Source organism: Phlebotomus papatasi, chromosome 1 (genome assembly GCF_024763615.1).
Source record: "Phlebotomus papatasi isolate M1 chromosome 1, Ppap_2.1, whole genome shotgun sequence".
NCBI classification, from domain to species: domain Eukaryota; kingdom Metazoa; phylum Arthropoda; class Insecta; order Diptera; family Psychodidae; genus Phlebotomus; species Phlebotomus papatasi.
The window spans coordinates 78149193-78161619 of record NC_077222.1 but is presented as its reverse complement, the minus strand read 5'-3'; the positions used below and the strand labels follow the sequence as shown (position 1 = coordinate 78161619).

General features: G+C 35.4%; 1 protein-coding gene across 8 annotated transcripts in view; it reads left to right on the top strand.

Moving 5' to 3' along the window:
- The window catches only part of LOC129804328 (dynein heavy chain, cytoplasmic), a 47044-nt gene that overhangs the window by 30000 nt on the left and 4617 nt on the right, over positions 1–12427 (top strand). For 4 of the 8 annotated variants that reach the window (XM_055851588.1, XM_055851568.1, XM_055851549.1 and 1 more), the window contains 3 exons: positions 2064–2262; positions 2952–3069; positions 7839–10894. In XM_055851588.1, coding sequence (XP_055707563.1) covers positions 2064–2262; positions 2952–3069; positions 7839–10894 — 3373 coding nt within the window. Of the gene's footprint in view, positions 1–903; positions 1100–2063; positions 2263–2951; positions 3070–7838; positions 10895–12427 lie in introns of all 8 variants that reach the window. The other 4 variants (XM_055851596.1, XM_055851578.1, XM_055851558.1 and 1 more) reach the window with 1 other exon arrangement.

The window sequence follows — 12427 nt, the reverse complement described above, 5'->3', positions numbered from 1 at the left end:
CTGAAAATGCACTTCGGAAATATCTGTGAACTCCATAGGAAATTTCTATCTTTAAGCGATGTGATTTCTCTAGTATTTTATCCATATTCCCATGTATGGAATACTCGGACAAAATTACATACATGAGTGATGAAATTTCTGTTGAAAATCCTAAGGAATATCAGAGGAAACAATAAATGGAAAATTCTCAAGGAATTCTTTGGGAATTTCGTGGGAATTCTAATTACGAAAATTCGAATGGAATTTTCTGTGATCTTGTTGGGAAATTTCCACATCCCAGAAGGGTAATTTCTTCAATTATTCTCCTCAAATTTCCAGTAGGGGAATTCTTGCAGATATTTGGGGAGCAATTCACCACGGAAACATTGACATTTCTGGGACAAATCCAAGGACTTCCAGAGGAAATAATCCACAGAAATTTCTCTAGGAATTCAATGGGAATTCCCTAAGAGGCTAATGGAATTTTCTAAGGCTGAAAATTCATAAAGAATTCCTTGGAAAATTTTCATCGCTCTAAGGGTAATTTCTGAAGATATTCGGCTTAAATTCTTAATATGGGATTATTTAACTTTATTTAATTAACTTTGGTGAGAATTCACTGGGAACATGATGAATTTTTCCCAAAGAATCAATAGGGAAATTTTTCCTGGCAGGCTTTTTTTTATGGGGTCTAATGTATTAGAACAATAAAAAAAAATTAATTCAAAAAGACAATAAAATATTCCGCAATCCTTTTGTACTTGCAAGCAATTGATGAGCTAATAATTAAAAATTACGTTAACAAACTGTATTTAAAAAAATCGCATTAAATCCTGAATTTATCTTGCTGCGCACCCTCTGTCACACGATGATGACCCATAATAAATTAAAAAACACAAACCAACACGTATGATATAATTTTAGCTGTGAGTGGCATTAAAAAGAATCAATTGTCGGAGGTAAAATCAATGGCTAATCCACCGGCAGCTGTAAAGTTAGCTCTTGAATCCGTGTGTCTCATGTTGAATACTGAAACGACTGACTGGAAGACAATCCGCCAAGTTATGGTGAAAGACTCATTTATATCATCGATTGTCAATTACGATACATCATCAATCACGTACGGATGATTATGAGAAGAAGAAAAATTTCAATTATATTAACTTGTTAATCTGCTATAAATCAATTTATTTTTTTTTTGTTTTTTTTTCTTTGGGAGGAACTTTACCAATAAAATTCTGATTGATTAATGGCTTTAGCTGCAAAGAAAAAAGTGCAGTTTATCAATCAGTTTAGTTCCTCCAATAAAATGACTAACTTAATAATGCAATTTTGTGCATTCTTTGAGCTATTGTTTTTTTTTATTACTTCTAACTCAACTACTCATTGCCTTTGATGCTGCAATGACTTTATTTTTTAATTAAATAATTTGTGTTCACCAAAATTTATTATATTTGTGGCTTCTTTGTGACTAATCATTAACTTGTTATGTGAAATTCAATTAAACAGAAAATGCACCATTGAACATTTCAGCACAGAAAATTGTTTGTAAATTGAAAGAAAACAAATGATACACACTAATGCTCTATAAGAAAGATATTTTCAACACTGGCAGGAAGATTTATAATTTTATTCCAGGGGAGATCGTATTGTTTCTTTTTTTTTCAGTCAGTTCCAATGCTCTTGCATTGTTTGATGTGTATTTTTTTAAAGGTCATTTTCTTATGCAATTATTCACTGCCAAAATTTTACCATCAACTGAAATGAATTTTTGACGAGAAAACCTCAAAAAGTGATTAAGAAAGTCTCGGAGAAAAAAAAATGTAATTGAAAATTGCTTTTTTTAAGTGGTAAAGTTCATGTTCAGGGAAACAATCTGAGAGTTACGTCTTCAGTTGATTTTTTTCCTTGAATTTGCTATTTTTTAATTAGGAAATACTGTTTAATATCTTCTGGCCAGATGTAACATTAAGTCAAAAGTGAATAGTGATGAAAAGTCTCACTATTAATGCAAAAAAAGAAGAAAGGAGAAGAAAAAAACCTACTGACACTCTAATACGACAAAAATAAATAACTTTTTCTAGCTGTAAAGTCCATCAGGAAGCAGCATCTCGTCGAAGTTCGCTCAATGGCGAATCCGCCGGCTGTTGTGAAATTGGCACTCGAATCGATATGTTTGCTGCTTGGTGAAAATGCATCCGATTGGAAATCGATTCGAGCTGTGATCATGCGAGAAAACTTTATTAATTCCATTGTGTCTAACTTCAGTACTGAAGATATAACGTAAGCCAAAATTACAAATATTTGGACTTTGTCTTTTTTTTGTAATTTTCTAAAAGCAAACTATTAGTGTCTCTGTAATGCCCAACGCACAATAACTTTTGCTATGTAAACATGTTTTTGACATTTCAATGAGAGTGAATGAAATCGAGATCTAGTCATCTCGCTCTTTCTCATATGAAATTTTGAAAACATGTTTACAAACAAAATTTATTGTGCATTGGGCTTAAATGTGTGGTCAACATTCCAAAAAAAGTAATGTAGAAGTAGATTTTTCTTTTTGTGATCTTTTATTGTTTTTTTATTATTATTTTCGTTTGTTTTCACCTCAGTAGAGCGCATAAATTTTTCGTAGAGAAGAACACCACAGAAAAAAAATTACACACGATAAACATTATCAATTGGATTGAGGATAAATCCTATGGGGCCAACTTCAGAGAGATGTTAAATCTTTGGATTTGAGTTTCTTTTTTTTTCTTGAAATCCTTGGATTTATTTATTTATGATTTTGCTGTAGATATTTGCTTGAAAGATCAGCTTAGAATCATTGAAAATTTCTCTTACACCCTCCAAAAAAAATGTGTGTCGCATGAAGCTTGCTGGTGATGGTCGTATTTGTTGCTTTCGCTATTAATTTTTAAGTTTGGAATTTGAAATTTTTAAATTGATCGAATTTTCTTCTCGAACTTTAGGGATGATGTTCGTGAAAAGATGAAGACTCGCTATCTCTCGAATCCGGAGTATAACTTCGAGAAGGTTAATCGGGCTAGTATGGCTTGCGGACCTATGGTGAAATGGGCCATCGCTCAGGTATGATCTATTTTTATCTTAAGATTTTCAGGACCCTTTAAAAAAAACCTTTATTGAGAGAAATCCGAAAAAGTTAAAATAACATTCCGGAAAAGTTAATTTTACCCTGCAGTATTGATCCGAAATCTGTGTAAATATTACCCTTTTTAGGTCTGCTATGGGTTAAAGTTACCCTTTTTCATGTTAGTTTTATTCTTAAAAAGGTGTAAAATTAAGATTAAAAAATGTTAATATATTTTTACACCTAAAAAGTGTTAAAGTTATGAGGAAAAAAATTTAATCGCAGCCTCTTTTTTTCTCAGTGTACTTTGCGTATCACAATTCTTAGTTATTCGAATTAATGGCACTGGCACACCATTTCAATTTTTTGAAATGTAATCTATCGAAATTTTACCTCAAACTGAAAGTCTAATGGCTCCGGCATACCTTTTAAATCAATAAAATTTCTAGAAATCAAAATTCACATCCTTTTCTTTCTCACACATTTTGTATATGTCTATCTCATTCTTTCGCACTCCAAATTCGATTGAGTTAAATTGAATTTATTGTGATGTTGAAAAGAAGAAGAAGAGTGCGAAAGACATATGCAAAGACATGTAGACATATGCAAAGCACGTGAGAAACAAATGGATTTGAATTTCGACTTCGTGAAATTTTCGTGATTGTCGGAGCACATTTTGGGACAAGTCAATCTCAATCTTCGGCATAAATGGGTTCATAGGAGTCATTTACGCCGAATTTGGCCAATTATAGCGCTGGCACACCTTTTGGATCAAGAAAAGTCCATGAAAACGAAATTCACATCCTTTTCCTTCTTCTATTTTTTACTTAAGTCTATCTTAATCTTTTACACTCTTCTTCTCTTGAACATCACGCCAAATTCAATTTAGTTCAATCTAATTTTGCTTGAGAAATGGGATGATAGATATATGCAAAACGTTTAAGGGAGAAAAGGATGTGAATTTTGATTTCATAAAATTTTCCTGATTTAAAAGATGTGTCGGAGCCATAAGAATCAGTTTTTGGGACAGTTCAATCTCAATCTTCGGTATAAATGGGTTCATACAAGTCATTTACGCCGCATTTGGCCAATTTTGGCGTTGGCACACCTTTTAGACCAAGAAAATTTCATGAAATCGAAATTCATATCCTTTTCCTTCTATTTTCTGCCTAAGTCTATCTTAATTTTTTGCACTCTTATTCTTTTGGACATCACGCCAAATTTAATTTAGTTCACTGTAATTTTACTTGAAAAATGGTGAGATAGAGATATGCAAAACGTTTAAGGGAGAAAATGATGTGAATTTTGATTTCAATAAATTTTCCTGATCTAAAGATGTGTTGGAGTTATTACAGGGAGTTCCGCTTTGAAAGAATTTTTCGGGACCGAAAAAGAAGAAGAAGAGTGAGAGAGAATTAGATAGATATATGCAAAGTATGTTAATAAGTAAGGGATTCGAATTTCGACTTCATGAAATTTTCCTGATCTAAAAGGTATGCCGAAGCCATTACAACTGATTTTGGAACAATTCAATCTCCATCCAATGCGGCGGCGGTGAAAATAGCCACGCAAATTCTCAATTTCTGTCAAATGAAAAATAAATTTCGAATTCATTTTTTATTTAACCAAAAGAAACAAAATTATATCTAATTTCAGTTTAATAGAGAAAGAGATAAAATTTCATTCGATTGAATTTCACTAAATTGAAAAAGTGTGCCAGCACATAAGATTTAAAATTTGAAACTTTCAAAAATGGGAGAAAAACTAAATGATCAGTAAATAATCAAATTTGGTCAGTAATGTCACTGGCACTTCGTTTTAGATAAAAAAAATCATGCAATCAAAATTATCTTCGCTTTTTATCTTAAAATTTTACATAAGTATATCCCATTCTTTTGGACATAAAATTGGATTAAAATTAATTAAATTTGGTGTGACATTCAAAAGAATAAGAAGATTCCACTTTTTGACACTCAAATCTAAATTGAATTTCTTATGATGTTCATAAGAAGAAAAGTACGAAAAATTAGAATAGATATAAGGTCAAACGATTGAAAATGAATAGGATGTGAATTTTGTTTTTCCTGTCTGAGACATACAATCTTGAATTTTGATTAGTAAAAAATCTAAATTTTTACAAAAACTCGTCTAATATGTTTAGCATCTAAAATGGTGCAGATAAAATGAATCTCTCTATATTTTCCTTAGCCAAAACCAATAGAATCATTAAGGTCCTAAATTAAAATACTGATCAAAATTGATGTTTTGCTATCGAAATTCAATTTTGACTGCTCATTTGTACAGTGCCAAAAAAAATTACAAGCATTTAAATTTTAATAGCTTTTAAAAATAAACTTTCAGTGAAAATTGACCATGCTACTGAGTAGGCTTTATACCATAAATAATTTGTAGTGACGCCCTCCCGAGAAGCCACGCCCTTATAGACGACCAATTAATTTTGAAGTTATTAATCTACTTGCTTATTAGAGGGGAATAGTACGATTAATTAATAGGGAAATTGATAGAAAAAATAACTATTACACATTTTGATCAAACTAACTTCATAATTTCAAGTTAGGGAGGACCCTGAAGTGACATTCCTATTCAAGAATTATTTATGATTTTAAGTAATTTGTAGTAGGGTAGAGTCAGTACTTTTTCGCCAGTAAGCACTTTTTCGCCACCTACAAATAAAATCACTTTTTCAGGGAATTATGAGCTCCTGGAACTACGAAATGACTATTACTTCGTAACCTCTAGTCCAACGGATCAGAAAACCATAACTGGTGCTCCACCGACTAGATTATTTGCAAGTTAATTGAAGAAATTGTCGACAAGGTGAACAGTCACCAAAAAAATATGGAGTTCTTAATAAACTTGTCAACGCTCAGACAAATTGTCTTGCAATATTTTATGTTTTTGCAGTACAGTATTTGATATTTTTTCACTGAAAGTCGCTTTGTTATTTACTAAGCTTCGCTCTATCATTATTTAATAATGTTTTACAAAAAAATAAAGAAATACGGATGTTGTGAAATAGGGCTTACTTTTTCGGTTGTGTAAGTACTTTTCGCCACTCATTTTTCCAAGCATTTTACAAGTGGCGCACCTCGCGGAATTTACTTGAAATAGATGTAATTGTCAATTGATTTTTGTCGCAAACAAAAAATGTGCAAAAAATCATTCGAAATACTCTAATAATTGTCTAATATAGGTGTTAAATAAGAAAAGTACTGTGAAATGTACTTTTGCGGGTTTTCGAAAGCTGCTGTTTCTTAAAAATCAATTAAAAACAAGTGGCGAAAAAGTGCTTACACAGTGGCGAAAAAGTGTTTACAAAGTGGCGAAAAGTACTGAAACATGCATTGTCGCAGGAAATGTATTTTTTCAACTAGATGCCCAAAAATTCCCGGAAAGTCTCCTGGTTCATTAGAGAGACAATGCTTCAAAGCACTTGTAGAGAAAATTTCTTTTTATTTCGACAAAAATTGTAAGAATTACAAGGGTACAAAACCTTAAGGTGGCGAAAAGGGCTTACTCTACCCTAGAAAAAAAAACTTGCCTAAGAATACAAATTCGTCCAGGTTCAAGTATCGAAAATTATCTAGAAAATAAAAATAATATTACTTCCAGAAATTCCGTGTAAAAGGAAAATTCAGTGATCTTCCGGTCTTTAGACCACGCCTACATGTTGGATTGTTCCTGTTACATATTATAAAATACCTCATTTTATGGTAAAATAAAATTTATTAACATTATGCTTTCGAAAGTTTTACGTTTGATTAATGACTATTCGATTTAAAGTTTTGTAGGAAATGTGGTTTATTTTCATACACGGATTTCTGGATTTATCTTTATGTCTTCTTTTTATTTATTTTTTTAAATAAATATTGAAATTTGAAGAATTTCCATTCGATTTGGGTGTGGCTCCTGAAAGAGACGTGACCTTAAAATATTTATGGGCGAAACCTATATATTTTCATTTTATATTTAGATTTTCGTAAATGATAAATTTTTTGTGTCTTTAAAAATAGTAAATTTTTAGTTTTTCAATTAATACTTTCTCAAAGGGCGTGGCGTATTTTTTCAAAGGCACGATTTTCTTATTTTATCAACGTAATCCAATAGTGACTTGGGTGTTTTTCTTTGAGAATTTCTCAATATTCCAAATTCCTAGATTTTAACTATGTTTGCGGATAGTTTATGATGTGGGCGTGACTTATAATTTCTTATGGGCGGGATCTACTGAGTTCTTTATGTTTTCTATTCCGTTTTTTGGGAGTGTTTTAACTTTATTTGAGTTTATTCTTCTTTGAAGCACGAGTAAATTTAAAGTAACAATGAAGCTGGACAAATTTAGTTTAACAACACTGATATAAATGAAAGAATCAAATTAGATTATGCTCCATCCTTTTCAAAAGGATGGATCATATTTGAACCTTTGAAACTAGTGTCTCTTGAAATTTTGTATGCAAATTTGTCACGTTAGATTATGTTTTATCACGAACATATTACTGATATCATATTTCTCTCATCTGAGCGAACATCAAAGATGACTATCACTGTTTTTGTTCTCTTATTCTGGAGGTAAATAAGTGTCAAAACAGGGACACTTTCAAAGGATCCTCGGTGATCCTTTCATTTTTACCATTTGGATCAATTTGACCCTTTTATTTTTACCTGTGAATCAGCATCCCTAAGCCCTTAGATATAATAGCCTTTAAAATGAGGCTTGCGATTGGTATAGCATTCCTTGATATCCTTGCAGATTGAATATGCTGACATGTTAAAGAGGGTTGAACCTCTGCGTGATGAATTGCAATCTCTGGAAGATCAAGCAGAAGTCAATATGAGTCATGCTCAAGATATCAAAGATCTTATTTCTCAGCTTGAGCAGAGTATTGCTGCGTACAAGGAAGAGTATGCTCAATTGATTTCCCAAGCTCAGGCCATTAAGACGGACCTTGAGAATGTTCAGGCTAAGGTAGATCGATCAATTGCACTGTTGAAGAGTCTCAATATTGAGAGAGATCGCTGGGAGGCAACCAGTGAGACTTTCCGTTCTCAAATGTCCACAATTATTGGTGATGTCCTACTCTCTGCAGCTTTTATTGCTTATGGTGGATACTTTGATCAGCATTACAGAAATAACTTATTTACAACATGGTGTCAACATCTTCAGGCTGCAAGTATTCAGTATCGTGCTGATATTGCAAGAACTGAGTATTTGTCGAATCCTGATGAGAGACTTCGTTGGCAGGCAAATGCTCTGCCAACGGATGATTTATGTACGGAAAATGCGATAATGCTGAAGAGATTCAATCGCTATCCATTGATCATTGATCCATCGGGTCAGGCTACTGAGTTCATCATGAATGAATTTAAGGATAAGAAGATAACAAAGACAAGCTTCTTGGATGATTCATTCAGGAAGAATCTGGAATCTGCTTTGCGATTTGGTAATCCACTTTTGGTGCAAGATGTTGAAAATTATGATCCAATTCTCAATCCGGTACTCAATAAGGAATTGAGACGAACTGGTGGACGTGTTTTGATTTCACTTGGTGATCAGGATATTGATTTATCTCCGTCATTTGTCATCTTTCTGTCTACGAGAGATCCAACGGTGGAATTTTCACCAGATATTTGTTCTAGGGTGACTTTTGTCAATTTCACTGTGACTAGGAGTTCTCTGCAGAGTCAGTGTCTCAATCAAGTGTTGAAGGCAGAACGTCCGGATATTGATGAAAAACGGTCGGATTTGCTTAAGTTACAGGGTGAATTCCATTTGAGATTGCGTCAACTGGAAAAGAGTCTCCTTCAGGCACTCAATGATGCCAAAGGAAAGATTCTCGATGATGATTCTGTCATTACGACTTTGGAGACACTCAAAAAGGAGGCTGCTGATATTGGTCAGAAGGTTGAGGAAACGGATAAGGTTATTGCAGAAATTGAAACAGTTTCTCAGCAATATTTGTCCCTGTCGCAAGCTTGTAGTAACATCTACTTCACAATGGATAGTTTGAATCAAGTTCACTTCCTCTATCAGTATTCCCTGAAGATGTTCCTGGATATCTTCAGTACGGTTCTCTACAATAATAACCGTTTGGAAGGGATTACGGATTATACAACTCGTTTGGGAATTATTACAAAGGATCTCTTTGCCGTTTGCTATGATCGAGTAGCTAGGGGAATGCTACATGCAGATCGTTTGACATTTGCCTTGTTGCTGTGTCGGATTCATCTGAAAGGAACATCCGAATCGAATATGGATCAAGAATTTAATTTCTTCTTGAGGAACAAAGAAGGTCTCGTGAGTGGTCAACAGAGAGTTGAAGGTTTGACGGGAGAACAACTCGAGAGTGTCAATCGCCTGGCTGCACGTTTACCAATCTTCCGGAAACTTCTGGAAAAGGTAAAATCTATGCCGGAACTTGGAGCTTGGCTTCAGCAAAGTTCTCCAGAGCAATGTGTACCCCAGCTTTGGGATGAATCCAAGGCTCTGTCTCCCATTGTAGCTGCTATGCATCAATTGCTCTTGATTCAAGCCTTCCGACCTGATCGTGTCATAGCAGCGGCTAATCTTCTGGTTGCAACAGTTCTTGGAGAAGATTTCATGCCACTGGCTGAGAAAGAGTTAGACTTTGCAACTTGCGTTGAGAAGCAATTAACTTCCAACACCCCAGCTTTGCTTTGCTCAGTTCCTGGTTTTGATGCATCAAGCCGAGTGGACGATCTAGCGGCTGAGCTCAATAAACAAATCTCTAGTATTGCCATTGGGTCAGCTGAGGGCTTCAATCAAGCTGAAAGGGCTATCAATGCTGCCTGCAAGAGTGGTCGATGGGTTCTTCTGAAGAACGTCCATCTCGCTCCACAGTGGCTTGTGCAGTTGGAAAAGAAACTCCATTCCCTGCAGCCACATGCAGGATTCCGACTCTTCCTCACCATGGAGATCAGTCCACGGGTTCCAGTCAATCTCCTCCGAGCTGGAAGGATTTTTGTCTACGAACCACCACCAGGTATTCGTGCTAATCTCCTCCGAACCTTCTCAACTGTCCCAGCTGGACGAATGATGAAGCAACCCAGTGAAAGAGCAAGACTCTACTTCCTCCTGGCCTGGTTCCATGCCATTGTCCAGGAACGTCTAAGATATGCCCCATTGGGATGGGCTAAGAAATATGAATTCAATGAATCAGATTTACGTGTAGCATGTGACACACTTGACACATGGATTGATGCAACTGCCATGGGACGCACAAATCTCCCTCCCGAGAAGGTACCATGGGATGCCCTGGTGACTCTTCTGTCTCAGAGTATCTATGGTGGAAAGATAGATAATGATTTCGATCAGCGTCTCTTGCAATCTTTCCTCGCGAAACTCTTCACAGCCCGCAGCTTTGAGGGTGATTTTGCACTTGTGGCCAATGTGGATGGTGTTGCCGGTGGACCAAATGGTCAGCGTCACATTACAATGCCCGATGGCACTAGGCGTGATCATTTCCTCAAGTGGATTGAGGGTTTGGCTGATAGGCAGACGCCATCTTGGCTGGGATTGCCAAACAATGCTGAAAGAGTTCTACTGACCACTCGCGGAACGGATCTGATCAGTAAAATGCTGAAGATGCAGCAATTGGAGGATGATGATGAATTGGCTTACAGTTCGGCAGATGAGAGTTTGGACATCACGCAGACAAAGCAGGAAGATGGTCGCCCATCATGGATGAAGACTCTACACAACAGTGCTACGTCCTGGCTGGAATTGCTACCGAAATCTCTGGCAACGCTCAAGAGGACTGTGGAAAACATCAAGGATCCGCTTTACAGGTTAGTCTTTATCAATTTTTTTGCTAAATATTGCCCAAACCCTAAAAACTTTTATTTTGTAAATAAGTATTCAAAACTGCTTATAAAAGTGAACAAGATGACTAAATCTAGATTTAATTCACCTTTATTTAAATTATAAAGATCTGTTTATAATCAAAAGAATGGTCAAAATCCTGGAAGGCCGAAATCCCGATAGCCCAAAATCCTGAAAGCCAAGGCCCCGAAGGCCAAGGTTCCGAATGGTCAAGATCCAGAAAACCCTAAATTCCGAAAGTTAAAATCCCGAAAGGTCAAAATTCCGGGTGGTCAAAATCTGAAAAAGCCAAAATCTCGAAAGGTTCAAAATCCCGAATATTGAAAGCCAAGACTCCGGAAGTCAAAACTCCGAAAAGCCAAAATCCAAAATTTTCAAAATCCCGAAAGCCAAAACCCCAAAAAGCCAAGATCCCAAATGGTCTAAATCTCGAAAGATCCAAAATCCAGAAAAGCCGAAATCTTGAAAAGTCCAAAATCCCGGAAAACTAAAATCCCAGAAGCTAAATTCCCGAAAAACCCAAATACCGAAAGACAAAATCCTGAATGTTCCAAATCCTGAAAAGCAAAAATCCCAGATGGTCAAAACTCCCAAAAAGTCAAAATCTCAAAAGGTCTAAATCCCGAAAAACCAAAATCTCGATAGATCCGAAATCCCGAATCTCGAAAGCCAACGTCAACATCCTTGAAACTAAAATTCCGAAAAGCCAAATCCAAAATGATCAAAATCCCGAAAGCCAAAATCCTGCAAAACCCAAATCACGAAAGTCAAAATCTCGAAAGACCAAAATTCCGGAAAACGAAAATCCCAAATGCTCGAAATCCTGAAAGGATTTATCCCAAATATTGAAAGCCAAGACCTCGAAAGCCAAAATCCAGAATGTTCAAAATCCTGAAAGCGAAAATCCCGAAAAGCCGAAATCCCGAAAAACCCAAATCCCAAAAAGACAAAATCCTGAAAGGTCAAAATCCCGAAAGCCAAAATCCCAAAACGCCAAGATACCAAATGGTCTAAATCTCGAAAGATCCAAAATCCAAAAAACCCGAAATTTCGATAGGTCCAAAATCCCGAATCTTGAAAGCCAAGACCCCGGAAGCCAAAATCGAGAACAGTCAAAATCCCGAAAGGTCAAAGTCCCGGACATCATCGACATTACCGACATTAAACCTTTATCGAAAACCACTTAACCGATATTTCTCTCAGTTTCTATACAGAAGCGGTTGTATGACAGACCGACTGATAAACGTCTACGATAATTAATTTTTTTTAGCGTGGTGTATCATATTCATGATCTATGAGTGTCAAAACTTACCAAGTTTGGACCTGATCTGACAGATAGTATTTCACTTAGGATCACTTAGGAACTGAGATTAGTTATGGAGTTTGTACTTGTGAATCGTATGACTTTAAATTAATTTTCAAATCGGTTGAAAAATAAGCCATCTTAAAAGTAAAGATTTTTTTTAAAAAAAATAAGTGTGTTAAGAAAACCAAGTTCA